Source organism: Danio rerio, chromosome 7, assembly GCF_052040795.2.
Source record: "Danio rerio strain M-AB ecotype USA chromosome 7, GRCz13ab, whole genome shotgun sequence".
Lineage (NCBI taxonomy): Eukaryota > Metazoa > Chordata > Actinopteri > Cypriniformes > Danionidae > Danio > Danio rerio.
In genome coordinates, this window is record NC_141027.1 from 64,275,115 (window position 1) to 64,297,173 (window position 22,059).

The following is a 22,059-nucleotide window of genomic DNA, read 5'->3' on the forward strand; positions in this document are numbered from 1 at the left end:
CGTACGCTGTGTGCGTGTCTGTGTGTGTTTATAAACTGTTCGTGACTCATCATTGCAGAAAAGCTTGAATTAACTCCACAACAAATTCATCAAGTAATCATTGGTAAAGTTCTTACTGTAGTATTTCTCACAAACATTACATGAGCTCTGATTCCGTCTGTCACTGTGCAGTTTATCTGACGCAGCCAAGGCAGAGATTGAGGCAAACTCTGACAGGCACGTGGGAATGGTGGGGGGGGGGAGAGAACTAGCATTAAAGGCACAGGCCACAAAAACAGCTCCATTGTGTTCAGGGCAGAAATTTAGATAATAAATAGTAAAGGTATAAAGGTATAATAAATCATCTGATGGGTGTTTAGAGCTGAAACTTTGCAGACACATTCTGGAGACACAAAAGACTTGTCTTACATTTTGAAAAAGGGGTAAAATAGGTGCCCTTTAATAACAGCAGCATTCAAGCTGCATGACCAAGTTGAAAGAAAGAAAGAAAGAAAGAAAGAAAGAAAGAAAGAAAGAAAGAAAGAAAGAAAGAAAGAAAGAAAGAAAGAAAGAAAGAAAGAAAGAAAGAAAGAAAGAAAAAGATTTTCAATATGGTCTCTGACTTTTGGACCCCATTGTGTGTACAGTGCATGCTTTTCTTTTTCTCCATTTTCCACCACCCACACAAAAGGATCAACACTTACCTTTTGGGAAAGGGCACAGAATATCTTGCCTCATAAGCTACAGAGACGAGCTGACGTGAGGATTTCACCCTCAGCGGAGAGACAAAACTAAAGCAGAATTAATCATGAGCCAGGGATCAACATTAGACAAAAGCACATGTAAAGCAGCAGACAACACATACAAAAATCAATCTTTCCTCTTTTTTTTAATAATTTCTTTACAGACAAAAAAAATCTTTATATCAATATAAACTTAACTTCTTAAATACACAGTATTTTATAAATATTACAAAATACATTTCATGTGTTGCAACAGTTTCCACTATAGGTAACATGTGGACGGAAACATTGATGTAGATCTAGTGCCCTCTAAACTGAATCTAGTGTGTGTGTATAACGTTAAATCGTCAGTCATCCTCAGTAAAAGCATTTAACGTGTAGCATATTTCATTATTATTTCACAGAACTCCTGCAGATGTGAGAACGTTCATCTATGCTAAAGCCAAGTTCATTATCAGAGCAGATTGATTTTAAATGAAGTGTCTATTACGATTAGCTTTAGCAATCCACATCAAGGATGTTATAACCCCTTCTTACATACACTGGAACAAAGTAACTGCTTAAGACACTGTATGGTGAGGGATGCTAACTAGTTATAAGGCATCCCTTCACCTACCCCTGCTTCTCAGTCTCTCTCTTTCTCCCTCTCCTCTTATCGTTTTTCCCCAGATGAGCGGCTGCTCGTTAGTAAACTGTCAGCAAAGCTCCTAAATCACATTAAGTAGGCACAGAATACAAAAGCAACATCAGCATACAGCACCGGGGAAAGATGGGTGCTCATGGCACATTACAGGACTAGAAAAACCACTACAGCCGCATTGGAAATCAGAAAACAGCAGCTGAAGAGGCCTGTGGAGAAGCACAACTCGCAAACCAATTTATCTTCAATTAACAAAAACACAAAAAAAAAGAGGTGTAATTTGTAACATCTGCTTATCAGAATTTTGCAACCATGACAAACATGCATATTTATCACTGTCCTCAAAAATTCTTGCTGTTTTCAACGATCATTAATGGATGAATCAGCTATTCAAATGAAAGTGAGACTGTTTCCACCAAATGCAGCTTCAGCAGAACATAGAAAACACATATAAATAAATTGACACAATAACTTAATTCTGAACAGTTCACATATAATAATTATATTAAGATGCTTTCAAGACAAAACAAAGCGAACATTCAAAACGCGTTAACACAGCTTCGAGTCATATTAGTACCGTCAAAACAAGTGTCGTAGGGACAGTTTAGAAGCGGCACTGCCCTCTGGTGGTCACAATCGACAAGACGAGAAAAAACAGAGTAGAAAAGTGAAAAAAATATCCTAACAGATATCTACAACGTGTGAATTAAACCGAATTCGTCTGAGAAGTACCGTCACCAAACTGTTAACACATTTACCGGATGCTACAAGCTAATTCACACTGCTGTGTGACCAGGAGGAACCTACAAGCTTATGAGGCACTTTGATGAGGACATGCAGAGCAAATACAAGCCGTTTTAAAGCTCTTCCAATGAGATGGGGAGTTTTGTGCCGCTCCTTTAAAACTGTTAGGATAACAAGACTTCTTACAAAGACAGTCATTCTTGATAGAAGATGTAGGCTATAAGCTATCCTGGGATCAACCGTGGTGCTAAGGCAATCGAGTGAAAAAGCCCTTCATGAATTAAGTCCACATCTATAAAATGTCCATGTATTATATATAAAAGATGAGTATTTGGCTATTTATGAGCTGTTTATATCATAGCAGTGCATAAAAATTGTGAATATTTGATCAAGCCCTATTATAATTTGCATTTAATCTGTATTATTATTTTTTTATTTTTAGCATTTATAGCACAATTTAAGTTTGTGAGTGACTTGTATATTATGATAGTGTATATTATGGCATTAAAGGGATTTATCTTTATGTGTGTATATATATATATATATATATATATATATATATATATATATATATATATATATATATATATATATATATATATATATATATATATATATATATATATATATATATATATATATGTATGTATATATATATATATATATATATATATATATATATATATATATATATATATATATATATATATATATCCTATGTATATCTTATATATATAAATGCTGATATTCTTATATTCTTATATTCTTATAATATATCAGTTGTCAATATCAATTGTAGCAAATCCAGAGAACCAATCATAATATTGAAGTTACATCTATTAAATTATTTCAGAACCCCATGTATGAAAATTATATTGGTAATTGCCACTAGAATTTGCCTATTTCTTTTATTATTATTATTTAAAGGTGTACGGGTAGGTCTTGTCAAGGATGGATGTTACAGTGTACACAGTACAAAGAAGATGGACTTTAAAATCCATTGTATTTACACAGAGATACTTGCTCGCACTATGCTATAAGGTTGCAGTACAACAGATAGAGCAAAGCCATAAGGAGAGAGTAGAAGAGCAGGAAGCCGGTGGAAAAGGGGGAGGAAGGAGAGACAAAGGGAGAGGTGGTGTTCTTGTCCTCTGTCACCTCCTCGTCTCCTGCTTTTGCCAGGAGCCCCGTCACACAGCGAAGAACTGCAGGCAACTTACTGCGCAGGATATCAGACGCTAAACACAACTCCATCTGAGAAACACAGAGACAATGCAGAGAAGACAGACAAAGATGTTTGGACAAAGAAAAACACATTAAAGCTTAACCATTTTAAAGGGATAGTTTGCTCAAAAATGCCCCAAAAAACAATTTTGTTGATTTTTTTTTTTTTTGCAGAATCAGAACCCATATGACTTCCTTTCCTCCATGGAACACAAAATTAAATGTTTATAGACCTACTAGGGCTGAACAATGCTTTGTTTCTCTGTTATTTGAATTGCAATATGGAACAAATACATAACTTTCACAAAATTACTTGAATATTTAGAGTGCTTAAATTTATTAGGCCACTAATTTATTGGTCAACCACAGCTGCCCTAGTCTAACTGTAGTTGCTAAAATCATTTGTTGATGCTATATCTATGTCTCTATAAGCTCATTAGTCACAGTAGTATTTTTAATACTACAATATTGTTTTTAATTAAGAATTATTAAATTGATTGATTTTCAAGATAAAAATAAAATTAGTAAAGCTTTCTATTATTTATTACTTTTTTTTTATTTGTTATTTACTTTCAATCCTTAACAGCCGTTTTAATGACTGAATATACACTTTTTAAATTATATATTTTATTTTAATCAACCGTTCAGTCTGGTTATTGATTATAATTGGCTGATAGCTGTGTGATATTCTGCAATAGCAGCACTCGTACAGCCTCCTCACCCTTCTGTATTACTCCACCCACATAGTGACAGCAGATAAATAAACTTACTACAGTATGACAAATACTGCAGTTGTTGGACAACATAATGTACTTTTAAGGCTTTTTTTTAGGTGGGAATGTAATTGTTTTAGACTGGAACTGTGCAGTTTTTTTTTTAAGGATAGTGTCTATTTCAAATAATTATCATTTTGGAGATACAGCGTTTTAGCATCCATCAGTCATACTAAGCAGAGCAAAGACGGTTGACATTCCCCCACAAGATGGTGATAAAAGCAGCGCAATATCGAAGTACAGCTGATCAAATCATTACTAAACAGGTACTAAATTACTAACCATTACTAAACTAGACTTTCTAAGTTGATCTCTCTCTTTTGTATATTATAGTGCTGTATTTATACGATATAATTGTTGTGTATTGAGTGTAAGAAGGGACTCTCATATCAGGAATGTGTGTGTTCTGTGTTGGCCACTTTGTATAACCCTGAGTTATTCTTTGGTTTTTCCATCTGTTTGTTTCTAATGCATCTCCTGTTTTTGTTACTGCAGACTAGTTGAGTAAAAAGAAAGAGAGAAGAACATGACTGCATGTGTTTAGCGGTTTTCCTTATCGCAAACACAACAGTAATCTAGCAGTGTTTATGCTGTTTTGGCTTTTCGGGGTTAAATATTGTGATCTCCTGAGTGCAACAGAGAAATACTGGGAAATGTCTGTAGACTGATGGCATTTCATGCTGTTCAGCCTTATAATCTTAAAATGTCAGCAAAATCACCAGTTTTGTCATCACTTTAGACATTAAGCTAGACAATCACTCAAACACTAGCTCTAAAGTGACATTGGTGAAGTAGCAACAGCTTCTGCTGTTCTGACGTCAGCTGCAGATGTGAAGGAATGTTGGAAGAAAGTAGTTACAAAAAGTGTTTTAGACTCTCTGTGTTTGATTTTCTTTTTTATAAGACTATTAGTTGTTTCAGTTTGGTTTGCTACAAAGTCAAATATATTATATTTATATATTATATAAATAATATATTTATAATATATTTATATATTTATATATTATATTTATATTTTAATAATTAAATAAATGAGAACATACAAATATTCTAAGATTCTGTAAAAAAAGCTTATGGCACGTGGTTTAGAGGGGTTTTGTTCAGCACTGTATTTTTCAAAAGGATTATTCTAGAGTAGCTGGGCTAATTTTGTAACGTGAACGTGCAAACAGTGGATCTGCATGACAGTGGTAAAAACACATGCTGAATCAAAACTTGTTCAAATCCTGAATCAAAATTGGAGTGAGTTTTGCACGCTGGAGGAATGACGACACCATGGCTGAAGTATTTCTTTTAGGCAGGTGATGTTATGTTTTAAAAATATTTTAGTCACGCAAACTGATGTAGATTGAGTTGTTTTACTAATAGGTTATATGCACAGAAGTGTTGTTCAGCAACTGAAATCTCCCGCTGAATGATTGACATGACTATTTTCAATTTCATAAGGTCCTTTTACAGCATTGATAATGAAGATTTGTATTTAGTTTAACAATAAAACATCAGTAAATAGGGCTATTTCGCATAGCCTGCTTTACTGAGCTGAAGTTGTTTTTATATTCACATTGGGTCATTTTTGAACAAAGACAACCTGTAACGTGCTTCCCATATTGTTCACCGCTACTCTGAATATTTGCTCTGAAATAGCATGTAAGTATGGCTTAGTAATAAGTGTAATTTCTGCAGCCCGCCGGCCAACCACTAGGCATACGTAGTCGCTTTAGGACAAAGCATGTGAGAAAGTGAAACCAGCGATCCTTGCATGCATGAAAAATTGCACATTATGACAAGTTTTGCTTGCTACAAGACTAAAAATGTGCTAGATAGTATACAGTTTTTCATTGGAAATTGTAGTGTTATAAACTACTGTAAAGTTTTCTAACTGGTAAATGATGTGATCAAGTGGGTTGTCTACTGTCATCTTTAATGTAATCTTTAACGGCTGTGATTTCAGGAGGCATGGTTTTGGATGGTAGGGGAGGGACTGTGTTTCAAAGATCTTAAGCTAACAGATAGCATTTAGGCAGATCGCCAACTGCACCTTTAAATAAAAATTTTTTTTACAAAAAATGAGAAGCATACAGCTGCAATTCTAGTGCACTGTAGAATAAAGGTTAAAGCGATTATGTATTTAACATGTCAATAATTCAATAATTTTAAAGTAAATCTAAAGTAAAGTTAATCTCTATGCTTAAAAAACATGCTAAATTGTAGTAACCCAACATTGGATCAAATATGGACAAACCCAATGTTGAGTTACAACATTGTTTTTAAAGTTCTTAATTGTCAAACAAACAAGCTTTTAAATTAGTCATGAAATACATATGTGCTAAATGTGCTGCAGTTTTAGAACAAAGAGCACTATGATAAAGTATTGCAATGTTCCAGAGCACATTGGTCTACTTACTATAAACCAAGATGCAACAAAACATGTATTTTGACCTGTATAAACTTAAAGTCCCAAAGAACCGGAAGCTGCAATCGTAATTTTTTGTCTTATATTGTAAAGCAGTTTGAAGAGAAATGGAATTTTAAAAGTGAAAACAGTGGGCGTGGTTTGTTTTTCTACGGTGAGCTTATTACATGTGGTAAAGTAGGCATTTCAATAAAAAAAATATCGGGAAAGGGATTTGAGGAGAGTTATTACAACCTAACAGACACCTCCTGCTCACCATTTCTGTTTGTTGTCAACACTGACAATTAAACCAGCGTGGTTAAGAATGTTAGCCACGCCCATTACCTCAAAATCACGCAATCTGAAAATTTAACTGAAAACTAACAGGAAGTGCATTTTCACATTGCAATTAAGGATTAGAAGGGCAGAAGTTGCACACATGAATTGTTCACCACAAAACCAATAATGTGAGCTAACAAAATTAATATGGTAAGTTTTGATTTCTTAAGGACTCTTACTCTAAAAACTGCAGACCATGCATGTTTTTTAATTAAATTGCAGTCAAATCACATGATTCTCTTTTCCATACAAGTGAAAAGTGACTATACAGCAAGTAACACTTTCAATAAATGGTCAATATATTGTATGATAAATTATGTTTTTAGGGGTTTATGGTGCTTTTAAACTCCGTATTGTAGCCTGACACCTGAATCGACAGGTTTATATTTGTTTTTATTTTATGTAAGTGAGCTGCTCAGACATTCAGTGAATCATCTACACATTGAGGTTCCACAGGAGGAAGTCAGACGGCCTTTGAATGTAATGAACTACCTGAGCTGACTATCCGTTTAAGATTAAAAAAAAAAAAACAATGGCAAAGAGAGCACAAAAAAAGCAAATCGAGCTTGAAGCACTTGAAAAACAACATTAAAAAAAGCATTACAATCAGAGCGGTAACATCAGCGAGTGAAGTGGATTCTTTCTCATTTACAAACAGCTCAGACAACACATCTCAGAAAGACAAATAATTTGGAGTATAATAAAGGAAGCAAACAATAAAAGATTTTATAAGAGAAATTTATGTTTACCTCAGGGACTCCCAGTCTGCGACATGCAGCAATGAAGTTTTCCACATTGAGGCGACACTTGGCAGCACTCAGCTTTGGCTGAACACAGACAAAAAATTGCACAATCATTCATTAGAAAGCAAATCGACAACAGCCTAATCTGGTTGATCTGGGATCAGCTTTCCCCCGTTTGGATAAATAAGGATCGCACTTGACGATTCACATGAAGGGCTTGTTTTAGAAGATACTAGATTGCATTTTTGGCCTTAAAGAGGCAGCACATCTATAAACGAAATCTATGCACATTAGCAGAAGCTGCTGATTGCGGTTTATGAAGTTTTAAATATGGATATATTTCTTGCATGGCTTCACTTCAGAAGGCCTCTATTAACCCTGATTTTATATTAACTGTATTGGAGTGAATTAGGAAAGCCATATGTACACTGAATGGCTTGAAGGTGAATAAATCATGGGGTCATTTTAATTTTTAGAGGAACTGTAATAAGAATTAAATCCAAGCATTAACTCACCACTGCCGGTGAGGGAATGTGGATGATTGAAACAGAACGAGGTCGCACGTGATTGGCCAGCTGGCAGAGAACTGTGCCATTGGACAACGCCTCTCCAAGATCATCAGGTAGACTGATCTTTAGACGAGACTCCAGAGTCTACAAGAGAGACATGGAAAGAGGAAAATTATTTGGAATCAATCAATCAATCAATCAATCAATCAATCAATCAATGAATCAATCAATGAATGAATGAATCAATCAATCAATCAATCAATCAATCAATCAATCAATCAATCAATCAATCAATCAATCAGCCTGCCTGCCTGCCTGCCTGTCTATCTACTTACCTACCTAAATACCTACCTACCTCAGATAGAACTATTAGGAGGAAAACACAGATAACCCTTAAAGCTCCCATGAAAATAAATAGTTTTAAATAAAAAAGTTTTTTAGATGTCAGTATTAGTATTGTTAGATTTTAAGACATCTAATCTAAGCTAATGTGCCCCAAAACATTGACAAAATTCACATTTAGAAGAAATGAAATTGATGTAAACTTGTAAAGCTTGTAGTTTGTCACTTCCGCCTATATAGAGCAATGATTTTTTTTCACATCACCTCAAACTTCAGTCTCTCAGTAATACTTCTGACCAATCAAATGCTCTCTAGGAGCTTTTCCCCCTTTAAGATGCTTCTCATCTGCTGTTCACTCTATGCACTTGAGCTCAACCACTCTCACTGGCAGAGATGTGATTAGACAAAATGCTACTGGTTGTTTTTTTTAAAAGGGGAGGAGCTACACTATGTCAAACATTTGTAAGGATGGCTATATCTTTCCATAATATTAAACCCTGAAAACTGTTACGGAACTCCACACGAGACAAGACCACAAGAATGGTCAGGCACTAAAGCAATAAACTTTCGAACCTGAGAAGAAGATCAGCTAGAAAACCAGTTGTTCAGATTGTCTCAATCATGCATCTAGAGCCCCCCTCTTTGCAAAGTGGTCCTAATTTCAATGTAACATTTTACAATCTCTCTTATATTAGTTAATAAGAACATCTATAACATTTGCCTAATAACATCTAATAACATCTATAACTATGTGACTCATACCAATAAAGCAAAATTGAAGAGAAAAAGAGAGTGTGAGCAAGAGAAAAAATGAATAATACAGAAAGTGTCTTTACTTTTCGTAGTTGCATGATGTCTGTTCTCTCTTCTCGAGGGGATCTGAGTGTGGAGCGGGATTCGCTGCGGCCAGACTCTGCCAAACTGTTCCCTGATCCTGATAAACACACAGACAAGAGAGGTTTACAACATATATTACTCACAAAAACATTACAGTTCTTTTACTCCTATATTGACACCAGTGTGTGTGTCTGTATGTACCAGTTTTGACATTGCAACGTGAAGAAGTACGGAATAAGAAGCTGTTGGGTTTGGGAGCAGAACCTGTCGGAGAGCATGGTTTCACAGAGGATGCATCTGAAATAACAGACAAAAGTCAGTAAAGACTTTATTAATATTTTTTATGTTAATTAAGACTAATACAGCTTCAGCAAAACAGAAAACAAAAAAAATGTAAATGTAAATTAGTGTCACGAACAACACCATTCAACAACAACAAAAACAGCATGGAGTATTTTTGAAACCACACTGCCCTCTGGTGGACACAGTTCTGGGCCATGTTTTTACACCCCTTAACTTTCACAAAGGGGTGTTTCAAGAAGACTCAAGACACACCATAAGATTGTCAATTAATTGTTTGATTCATGTCAAGGTCCAAACTATTTTATTGGGAATAATCTGTGAATACAAATATATTTATCAAAATCCTTACAAAATATATAATGTTTATTAATGGCTGGAAAAGCTTTAAAATCAAAAGGAGATTTAAACTCCAGTCGTGTTACTATCTGTTTATTTTTTTTTTAATACCTGATCCCTGTATAATAATTAACTTAGTATCTGTAAGTGATTGTTGTTGACACATACCATCTTAAAATAAATCGCACATTAGTCAGGCTCAGCATTTTCATCATTTCAATTAATAACAAGATGTAGATTAAAGCAAACTGTCAGAAAAAAAGGTACTTCTGTGAATGCATCAAATAAATCAGGTGAAAAGATAAGGGTAGTGCTTTATTATGCAGTCCTGTTTCATATGCACATAGGCATGGGCTAGGATAAGATTCTGATGATATGATCACTGCTCTAAAATAAGTTCTTTGTCTGGGCAAAAATCTATATTTTTCCCGCACTGAACACAATATATTATTATTTTGAGAAACATTTTAAATATTTTAGAACAGTAAAGATGCCAGGCTAAACAATTCAAATGCATCATTGACTTCTGCTGTCAAAAACACAGATTTCTTTAAAACTTGAAAAGGCATCTTTGGCTATCTTTCTTTTCTTTGGATATGCAGTAAATAAGCAACTGCACTGTTCTGGTCTACAGCATGCTTGGATGTTGGAGTATAAGCGATTTGTTTTTTCAGATGTTTGCTAAATCATGAGCTGAGCAGCTTTTGATGTGGAGACACTGTTGCCTTAAACCAAATAAAATAGTCATAAAAACATGTTTAAAAAAATAAATAAATAAACCTTACATACAGTAAAGGAAATAAGTACTGACCACATCTCATGTTCAAAAGAGTTAAAAAATCTTGATGGTTTTGTGGATATTGTCTATCAAATCTGATCTTTATTTTGTATTTTCAATTGGATTTAAGTCAGGGGATTGGCTGGGCCATTCTACATCTTAATTTTCTTTCTCTGAAAGCATTTGAGAGTTTCCTTGGCTGTGTTTTAGATCATTGTCTTGCTGAAATGTCCACCCTAGTTTCATCTTCATCATCCAGATAATGTAGATGTTGGACAGAAGCAGCTACTATTATTAACAATGATAAAGGGCAGAGGGTTGCTGAAGAACTACTGAGAGATTTCAGCTGCTGTCTGGGCTTTCATTGCCGAAAAACACATCCCTTTCTTTGAGTGTTCAAAACTTTTTTCCTCATTTCATAACACATTACTTCATTCTTAAACTAATTAATGCAGTTTTCTTTGCATGTATCGATTCCTTTGGTTGTTAACAAACATCTGGTCAACAGCACCTTTAGAAATATGTTTTCAGAGAAAAACTTTCTGAGAAAACACACACATTATTATGAAGAATGTCAGAAACTGGTATCCATTGACTTTCATAGTATTTCAACTATGGATGTCAAAGGCTAGCGATTGCCAACACTCGTCAAAAAATTCTCTTCTGTGTTCAAGAGAAGAAAGAAACCCATAAAGGTTTAGAAGCACACCAGGGAGATTAAATGGTGAACTGCCCCTATAAGTACAGTATAGGTAAAAGCTAAACCATACAAATTGCATCCAAGATATGAGTGTTGTCCCAGTTTTGCAAATAATCTTTTTAAAAGTGATTTTTTTTTGCTATATGGAGGATACCTGTGCGACTGACGGAGCGCTGCAAAGACACTGTATGAGAGGATGGAGAAACCTGATCAGCACTCTGACAGAGAGAGAAAAAATAGGGCAAAATAATATCAATATATAAACATCTTAAATGTTCATAAAATTTAATATTATTAATAATTTGCATTTATAACAATACAGAATTAAATATCAGGAGTGTGTGTGTGTGTGTGTGTGTGTGTGTGTGTGTGTGTGCGTGTGTGCGTGTGTGTGTGTGTGTGTGTGTGTGTGTGTGTGTGTGTGTGTGTGTGTGTGTGTGTAGTGGTTTTGGTGGTTTACAAGGACCTTTTTCTGCAAAATGTCATGGGTTGTTCTCTCTTAAGGTGGTTTATGGGGACATGCCTGATGTCCTTGTAATTCAAAATGCTTAAAAATCATACAACACGGGGTCTTCTGACATTCAAAATTTGCCACAGGTTTCCTGTGAGGGTTGGGTTTAGGGGTATGGCCATATAATTAGCATTTTTACAGAATAAAATATGAACACACTTTACAATAACGTTCATTAGTTAATGCATTTATTAAAAAGAACATAACTCGTTCAGCATTAATTAACCAAAGTTCAACACTTACTAATGCATTATTAACATCCAAATTGATGCTTGTTAACATTAGTCAATGCACCGTGAGTTGACGAAGTAACAATGGATGACTTTCATTGCTTGTTCATGTTAGTAAATGTATTACCTAACATTAACTAATACAACCACCTTAGTTGCAAAGAGTAACAAGTAAAGAGTAACCTTAGTGCAGAGAGTAATTTAAAATGCAGGCAACACTTTATTTTGATGGTCCATTTAAGAAGTATTAGACCAATTGCTTAATATCTGTTGATAATGCTCCTTCAACAGACATTTACCTGAATATAAGAAACTTTGTAAGGACATGTGAACTTGCACTAACCCCAACCCCAATTTGCACCAACCCCAACCCCAATTTACTAGTCTACTTTGCATCTACATAACAACTAATTGTTATAGATTCAATGCAATTTAAATTCACCAAATGGATCATCAAAATAAAGCGTGACCAAAATGTATTATGCCTATGAAAAGGTCCCAGTAAACAAAAATAAATAAATAAATAAATATTCGTGTAAGTGTGTGTGTGGGACTCACTGCACATCTCTGTTTCAGGCCATTAGGTGGAGAACTGCTATCTGAATCACCACTAGAGGGACACAGAGACCAAAAATAAACAAGTCGCAAAACTAAAGCATATTGACAGCTGAAATCTAGACAACTAAAAGAACACAATCAGCATTAACCACTTCATCAACGTTTAAAAAAGTTGAACTATTTCTTTATAAATACAGTTTTTATTATTATTATTATTATTTAGCTGTTTATCAGTGCTAGTAATATGGTATCTGACAGAGATTACCACAACAAACTGTTAACCCCAGCATGCATACAAAGAGAACACACAAATGCATATGCAAACCATTTGCTCCACTCTTACCCCGAAAAGCTTCCTGTTCCTCCGTGCTTTGCCGTCGTCGTCACCGCCGCTGAGCTACTTCCTGTTTTTACAGTTATCTTTTGCAAACTGTAAGACATCAAACACTTATTAGTCAATAGCCTACTGATAACACCAGACTTTGTTCTTACAAATAGAATCATTTAAAAGGAGTGGTTCTGATGCTTCCCTGGCTGTGCTTTCTAGTAATTTAAAACTTTAAACAGGCTTTAGGACATTAATGAAGTAAAGACGCATGACAGCAGGTAACAGTGGTTTCCTTTACAACCACAATGTCTGTGACGACAAACTCTCAGCAAAGAAATAGCATGTCCTCTAGCAGATTTTTCATTGCTGTGCATGACTCAACTGCTGCATCAACTTTAATGCCCATCAGTATACTGTTCTTTTTCTTTAATTTAATTTTAGGAAACACCCTGACAGTATGACATCCAAAGTATTACCAAATGAAACAAACAGACCCCACAATACACAAACCTTATCTCATAACTCTGATGTTAGACACTTTCAAATTAAATAATATAAATAATGATAATAATAATAGTAATAATAATAACAATAATAATAATAATAATAGTTTCTTATTTTAAAATTCATAGTTTCATATTAATAATATTAAAGTAAAATAAAAAAATAATAATAATAAACAACAACAACAAAAATAATATACAAGTATTATTATTCATTCATTCATTTTCTTGTCAGCTTAGTCCCTATATTAATCTGGGGTCGCCACAGCGGAATGAACCGCCAACTTATCCAGCTAGTTTTTATGCAGCGGATGCCCTTCCAGCCGCAACCCATCTCTGGTAAACATCCACACACACATTTACACACACACTCAAACAGTATGGACAATTTAGCCTACCTAATTCACCTGTACTACATGTCTTTGGACTGTGGGGGAAACCGGAGCACCTGGAGGAAACCCACGCGAAGGCAGGGAGAACATGCAAACTTTACACAGAAACGGCAACTGAGCCGGGGCTCGAACAAGCGACCCAGTGACCTTCTTGCTGTGAGGCGACAGCACTACCTACTGCGCCACTGTCTCGCCCAGTACTATTATTAATATTATTATTATTATTATTATTATTATTATTATTATGAAACTTTGCGAATTGAAAATTTTAAGATTAGAAACTATTATTATTATTGTTAATTATTATTATTAATATTATTATTATGAAACTAAGAATCAGAAATTTAAAGATGCAATACTATAAAATTAAATAATAATAATAATAATAATAAACAAGTATTATTATTATTATTATTTAATTTTAGAGTTTTTAATCTTAAAATTTCTGATTCTTAGTTTCATAAAAATAATAATAAATAATAATAATAAACAATAATTACTATTATTAATATTATCAATATTATTATTATTTTACAGTTTCTAATCTTAACGTTTCAGATCCTTAAAGTTTCAAAATAATAATAATAATAATAATAAATAAGTATTATTATTATTTAATTTCAGAGTTTCTAATATTAAAATTTCTGTAACCTTCATTTGTATTTATCTTTGAATAAAAGCATTAGAATAATGTGCATGATAATACTTAATTTTTTTTTTTTATTTCAGTTGCATTTCTTATTCTTCTTTGTGTGTTTTTCCTCAATAAAGAATATTGTAATAGCCTAACACAACACAATCTCTCTAATCATTTAAAACAAATTAATAACAGCACAAAATGTGCTTTAGACAACAAACATTTTAAAATGTATTCTTGCACACACAGTTACAAACGTAAAAAAAATCTCCATATGATATTCTTCGTTCATTCTGCCATCTCTCATTCATAGCAGCTAAAATCCCACATAGTCCCATGCACTTTAATGTAGGGGAAGCAATGTATATCAGTGTATATTAGAAAAAAATAAAACTAATGTCTTTTAGATAGTATCGGTCAAATACCAACTTTGATATCAATCCAATTAATATTAGGATCAATTTCCCACCCCTACTTTTCAAGGTTACATAATCTTTTAACTCATGTTTGAATTACACATTTTCTGGACTGGTTTATTTCATGGTTCACTCACGTGCTGGCTCTGTCTCTCTGTTGCTGGGCTCGCTCTCTCTCCTGCCAGATCAGCAGGTTTCCAGGTCTCCTTTTCTCCTCTAAAGTAGGACTAGATGGTGAGCCGGAGTCTGAACCATCTCCAATCACAAATATCCTGTAAGAAAAAGGTTAGAGAGTGAGATTATTGTAGGTCTTGAAACCTTCTTCTCAAGAAGTTACCATTGAATTTGCTTCTTTTTTTTTACAGAAGTTGTGATAATTTTCTACATTAAATTGTCTGTCTGGATGGATGGATGGGTGGATGGATGCATGGATGGATGCATGGATGGATGGATGGATGCATGGATGGATGGATGCATGGATGGATGCATGGATTTTTATTTTAATACTTTCCAAATGATGTTTAACAGCAAAAAATAAATAAATAAAAATCACAGTATGCCTGATAATATTTTTTCTTTTTTGTCTTACCCTAACCCTAACTTCTTATTTCAGCTAGAATAAAAGCAGCTTTTAATTTTTAAACACCGTTTTAATTTCTAAATTATTAGCCCCTTAAAGCTATTTTTTTTTCGATAGTCTACAGAACAAACCATCATTATACAATAACTTGCCTAATTATCCTAACCTGCCTAGTTTAACCTGCAAACTAATAAACCTAGTTAAGCCTTTAAATGTTACTTTAAGCTGTATAGAAGTGTCTTGAAAACTATCTAGTCTAATATTATGTGCTGTCATCATGGCAAATATAAAATAAATCAGTTATTAGAAATGAGTTATTAAAACTATTATGTTCAGAAATGTGTTAATAAAATCTTCTCTCCGTTAAACACAAATTGGGGAAAAAATAAACAAGGGGGCTAATAATTCTGACTTCAACTGTATATATATTTTTTTTTTGTGTAAAAGATATAAAAATGTATTCTTGGCAAGACCTATTGATATCTCATATCAAAGCAAGTTTTTTTTTTTTTTTTTTTTCGATGGAAATATTTAAAATTCTGATAGTAAAATATCCTGTCACAACCATTATATGCAAACACCGCCATCCAATTTCTGAAAAATTTATTTGAATATCTTTTTCTCCCTGAAGCAGGTTACATTAGCATCTAGCACCAACAGAAAAAAAAAAAAAATAAAAAAAAAAAAATATATATATATATATATATATATATATATATATATATATATATATATATATATATATATATATATATATATATATATATATATATATATATATATATATATATATATATATATATATATATATATATATATATATATATATATATATTTATATATATATATTTATATAATAAATGGCTACAACATAGGGCCATGTTTTGTGAAAGTGTGGCAAAAAAAAATGTCAACCGTCAGATTTTCTTAAATCTAAATCTTGTAAAATAAAAACCTTTTTAAACAAGAACAACTGGTAATTCATTCTGCTGTGGTCACTCCTGATAAATCAGGGAATAAGCTGAAGGCAGTGAGTGAAAAAAACAATAACTCACAATAATACTCACTGTTTGTTGTGATTGTGTTAATAATAGATGCACTCCAAAATATATCCGTAAATGAGCAGTTTTCTGTTTTTTTTTTTTTATTTATGTTTTTAATTTTACCCTGTTTATTTATGCTTTTGAATTACATTGTGGAAAATCTTTCCTCCAACAACTGAACTTAAAACAACTCTAAAAAGTTGGAAAAGTGACTTTTCTGAACATTTTTAATGAAGTGCTATATTGTCTGGTTTGGTGTTGTATACTACGCCACAAACACCCTGTAATAAACTGCAGCACATTTTCTGTTATTTTACAAAGCTATTTCTGATACATAATATCAGGAATTCTCAACTAGTGGACCTCAGCGACCCTGCAGATGGGCCGCAAGATTAAAAATTAACTCAATATTATACTATCACTTTTGGATTTCATTATAATGAACTAAATGATCAAATGATCAAAGTAATATGCTTTTTCCTGTTCTCTGATTGATCACTTCAAATTGGGCACAAAAACAGCCTCATGATCGCGTCTGCAACTATGCATATCTGTTCATTCATAAACTATGCATGAAGTGAAAGTGAAAGAATCTCTTTGTGTGAACTATTTCATATATCTGCTTAGTTGTCCAAATTAATGTCCTGTGAGTGTTTTATAACGGACGCGAGCTCATACAGGAGCAAGGGTAAATGCATGGTGTTTCTGCCATAGAATGAAGAATGAACATGAGCTTCAGACGCACTCTGGTGGAGCTGTTAATTGTTCCTGTCAGTGATCTTTATCCAGTAATATCTAGCTGCAAACTCAACCGCCATCAGATTGACACATTTCAACAGATTTAGGGTGTTTTACTGTATTTTACATTTGTCTGTATATTTTTTATATATTTAATAGTAGATGTCGGTCCAGTTTAAAGTAGAAGCTGATCTTTTGCAATATCCCTGTTTACCTTTGGTTCTTTTTGAATCTCTGTATGTTTAAAAAAATAATAAATTAATAAATAAATAAAATTACATATAAAATAGTTTGTTTTATATATAATTACATTTAAAGATTTTTTTAAAAATAAAATGCAGATAATAGAAAATAATAGAAGACACAAGAATTGTATAATATACAGTTGAAGTCAGAACTAATAAACACCTTTTGAATTATGTTTTTCTTTTTTAAATATTTCCTAAATTATGTTAAAAAGACCTAAGACATTTTCACATTGTGTCTGATAATATTTTTTTCTTCTGGAGAATATAAAATAAAAGCAGTCTTTAATTTTTTATAAAATAATAATGCTGACTTCAATTGTATATTTGTTATAATAATTTAATATAATATAATATAATATAATATAATATAATATAATATAATATAATATTTGTTAATGAATAAAGGTTTAAATGAGCTTTTTATACAAAAATCTTAGAGAAAATCTTAGACAGGAAGCCCCTCAAAAATTAATCGGAAAAAAAAAGTGGGCCCTGAAGTGAAAAAGGTAGAATTTTCCACATCAAAAGTCGACAGAGCAGAGATCAACATCCCATAATGCAATTCACAACAATAAATAAACAGAAAACACTGGTTGAACCACAAAATATGGAAACCGTTAATTAACATATATGTTTGACAGAGTGGATTCACTGTATTTAATATTTATAATAACTACAAATTAAGATTTTGAATGATATTCATTTAACAATGTTGGTCAAATGTGAAAATGTCATCTTTCTGCAAATATAAGAATGTGTTTTGAATTGTTAAAAACGTCTTGATTGCTACAGTTTTTAGTGTTTGGTCATGTTGACAATAAGTGATGGCAATAAAAAAGCATCTTTTTTTTTTTTTTTTTTAAAGAGAAAAGGTGTAATCAAAGCATACTCGATAGCTTGGTGGATGTGAGATACAAAAAGTGGTTTAAGTAGTGTCAGTACACGTTTTTTTTTTATCTTTTTTCAACTATGCACCCTGTTTTTTTTTTCCTTCCTCTCAATGGTCTCTGTCAACTTCTGTGCTCATTAATGAAACAGTCAAATTACAAGGTATGAAGATAACCCTGACCCTGACAGCAATAGCTATGATGATTACTGATGAACACAGATGTGTAACTGGCTATCCTAGATAGACACATGAGTGTAAGACAGATAGTGCTGCAGTACAAATCTACAGTAAAGCCAAAATAAATCCTGCCAAAACTCTTGCCAGAGGGAGGCGTTAATTCTCAATTTAGCTTCTGTTTCACTTACATCCCCACTCGACTCGTAGAATGTGTTTATGCCAGTTCTTGGAAGCCAGTGATAATAGTTTTTCAAAGTCTCACAGTAAATATAGATATTTTTTCTTACAAAACCCCTTTGCTTTGCTTCAGAAGGCATTCATTAAAGCACTGGAGTCATGTGGATTACTTTAAAAACTCGGACACCATTTACTACTATTACAAGAGCCACGTTATTACATACTTCTGTGTTTATTTAAAAGAAAATTCATATACATCAAGAATGGCTTGAGGAAATAGAGTAAATTATGGGATACGTTTTAAGGTGTACTACACTTTTAAAACGCCAAGACTAGGCAAGGGTGTTATGGGTGGTTGCTTAACTGTATTGTGGTATTTAGTCATTACTGTGCAGTTTCTAGTGTGTTCTGGATGATTACTTATTGGCTGCAGTCACAGAAGCCTATTATTGTATGCTCCCTATATGACTAGTGTTAATTTAAGTCTAAGGGACTTCTTTGTCTTTTATAATTAGTCAGCAGGTAAAACTTATGTGCCTGGTTTGGTAACAGTGACAGTCTTAAAGGGATTGTTCACCCAAAATGGAACATTGTCATTATTTACTTCACCTATTTACGTTCCGCTGAACACAAAATAAGTTTTTTTTGTTTTTGTTTTTTTTAAATATTACAAAGCAGTACCCATTGACTTTCATAGTCTACTATAGAATTCAATGTTTACTGGCTTATAGCATTCTTCAAAATATCTTCTTTTGTGTTTAACAGAAAACTCTTTTCTTTATTAAACTCATAAAGGTGAGGAACTATTTGATGGTGAGCAAATTTCATTTTTTGGTGAACTGTCCCTTTAATAACACACCTGTTTCTAAACAAGTTGTATGAGATTTATCATAAGGCTGGAATAGACAACATGACCTTCCAACATAATTTCAAATAGAAATCTATTCACTTGCTGAAAAGGTTACAGAGAAACGAAAACTAAGCCTCGTAAAATAAAAGATCACAATCTAGATATTTCGAAGCTGCTACAGACACAGACATGTAGATTGTTGCTGGGGGAAACATGACTGAATTGTATCAATTCATCAAGAATGATAGAAATCCTTGAACCGCATGGACATTGTCTAAAGCACAACTAGAGGCTGAGCTCGTCTTGCACTAAATATTTTGAATGAAACCAGCCCACATTGACTGCCCCAAATCTGCAGACTGCTTTGACCTTCTGCAACTTGAACTGACAACTTAGAATCTGAAATCTGACTGAAAAATATAATCAAAAATTTTTCATTGTTTCTTTCCGTAGCAAATATGGTCACACTTTATTTTAATGGGTTGTTGAATTTAAGTTACATTGCATCTGCATGCTAACTAATTGTCATTAGATTGTAAGTAGACTGTTAGGTTGGGGTTAGTGTAAGTTGACGTACTTGCAAAGTTTCTTATAGTCAATTAAATGTCTGTTGAAGGAGCAGTATCAACAGATATTAAGCAGACAGTTTACTAATACTAAAATGGACCATCAAAATAAAGTGTTTGTGCAAATTTAATAATTATTCTATGTCTACAAGTTCAAAGAACAGTGGGAGTAATGTATTGGTGCAGAATGTAGAAAAAAGTATATCAGTTAATGGTAATAAAAAAAAGCAATTCTTTAATCACATTAATTTGTACCAAATAGCGATGGAATCCTTATGTTAGGACATCCTCCATTTCAATTATATTAACAGGTTTTAAAGTGATAGTTCCCTAAAAATAAAAATTTACTCACTGTTGGGTTGCTTTTTTTATTATTCTACTGAACACAAAGCTGAAGATCTGTAACCACTGAATTTCATAGTACATAAAGACAAACACTATGGAAGTTAATGGTTACTAGTTTCGCAGCTTTCTTCAAAATATCTTCTTCTTCTGTGTTCAACAGAACCCAAACAGCTTTGAAATAAGTGAAGGGTGACCAATTAATTCCAGAATGATTGTGATGATTGTGTAGAAAAAAAATATATACATATAAAACTTATAATAATATAATATAATATAATATAATATAATATAATATAATATAATATAATATAATATAATATAATATAATATAATATAATATAATATAATATATCAAATTAAAGGAATAGTTTGCTCAAAAAAATTAAATACTTACTATTAACCTCAATATGTTAAACCTTATTAACCTTTAATATTGAACACAAAAAATCTTTAACTGTTGACAGTAGGAAATACAGTATATATGGTTACAGGTTTCAAGCTTTCTTTAAATTATCTGACTGTGTATGACAGAAATAAGAAAGACAGGTTTGTGAAAAGTGAAACTTGAGTAAATGCAGACCGAATTTTCATTTTTGCATGAACTACACCTTTAAATACATTTGAAGAAGCATTTATAGGGAACTGAGTCACTCAAAACTTAATCGGGAGCTACTCATTGTAAACAAAAACATACATTACTTTTTTTTTATATTGCATTACACTTACATTACATTACATTTACAATACATGTATTTACATTTGAATAAATTGTGCAGCCCTTACAGGATGCAAGAGACTAACAATCACATTCTGTTGTTGTTGTTGTTAACTTATTTATTTTTAAAGTAATATTATTACCCTTTTTGACATTATTTAGATCCCAATAGTAATAGAATTAATCATGGGAGAGGGCAAAAGGGTATTAGACCATGTTTCTGTCAATAAAAAGAGCAGATATTATATCTGGCTGCAGTTATATTGTTGAATAAAGCAGATGAGTTCACTCAGTGATGACAAGATACTAGATTGCACTGAAATCTAGGGGAGGAAGCTCAGTGTTGACTTTTCCCAGCACTCCCTCACAGATTGACCTTGCGCAATCAAAGTGGAAGAGGGATCCAGCACACTTTAATTAAGAGACTGTTTAAACATGCATTATAATCAACTGAAGGAAGTCGCCATAACCTTCAATTTACACAGGAAGAGGACAAACAATGTTGTTGTGTAATTCTAAAGGTCTATTTCTTATATGTATACCTGTGTATTTTAGTCATTACAATGAACAACACTGCATATCTTCTCTGTCTTGGCGAGCCTCTCTGTCTTTTTTGCTGGCTAAATCCAGTCTTCCAGAAGACCTACTGGAAATGTTCCGGCCTGCTGCCATGAGACAGTACAATGCCTCCCTCTCCTTTATTTATCATGCCCATCCAGAATGAGAACTGATCTTTCCCAGCTGTATTCAAATGCATTCAAATGTTGGCCACTC

The 22,059-nt window shown here is 33.0% G+C and overlaps 1 protein-coding gene across 5 annotated transcripts in view; it reads right to left on the reverse strand.

Moving 5' to 3' along the window:
• Positions 1-22,059, reverse strand: part of lrch4 (leucine-rich repeats and calponin homology (CH) domain containing 4) — a 92,530-nt gene that overhangs the window by 12,212 nt on the left and 58,259 nt on the right. Inside the window, exons 10-18 of one of the 5 annotated variants that reach the window (XM_087262033.1) lie at positions 15,095-15,229; positions 13,025-13,111; positions 12,682-12,733; positions 11,537-11,600; positions 9,467-9,562; positions 9,265-9,362; positions 8,093-8,230; positions 7,584-7,661; positions 850-3,360 (exon numbers count right to left, since the gene is read on the reverse strand). In XM_087262033.1, coding sequence (XP_087118159.1) covers positions 3,136-3,360; positions 7,584-7,661; positions 8,093-8,230; positions 9,265-9,362; positions 9,467-9,562; positions 11,537-11,600; positions 12,682-12,733; positions 13,025-13,111; positions 15,095-15,229 — 973 coding nt within the window. In that variant the 3' untranslated portion in view covers positions 850-3,135. Of the gene's footprint in view, positions 1-849; positions 3,361-7,583; positions 7,662-8,092; positions 8,231-9,264; positions 9,363-9,466; positions 11,015-11,105; positions 11,601-12,681; positions 12,734-13,024; positions 13,112-15,094; positions 15,955-22,059 lie in introns of those variants that run through there. The other 4 variants (XM_087262034.1, XR_015496373.1, XR_015496375.1 and 1 more) reach the window with 4 other exon arrangements.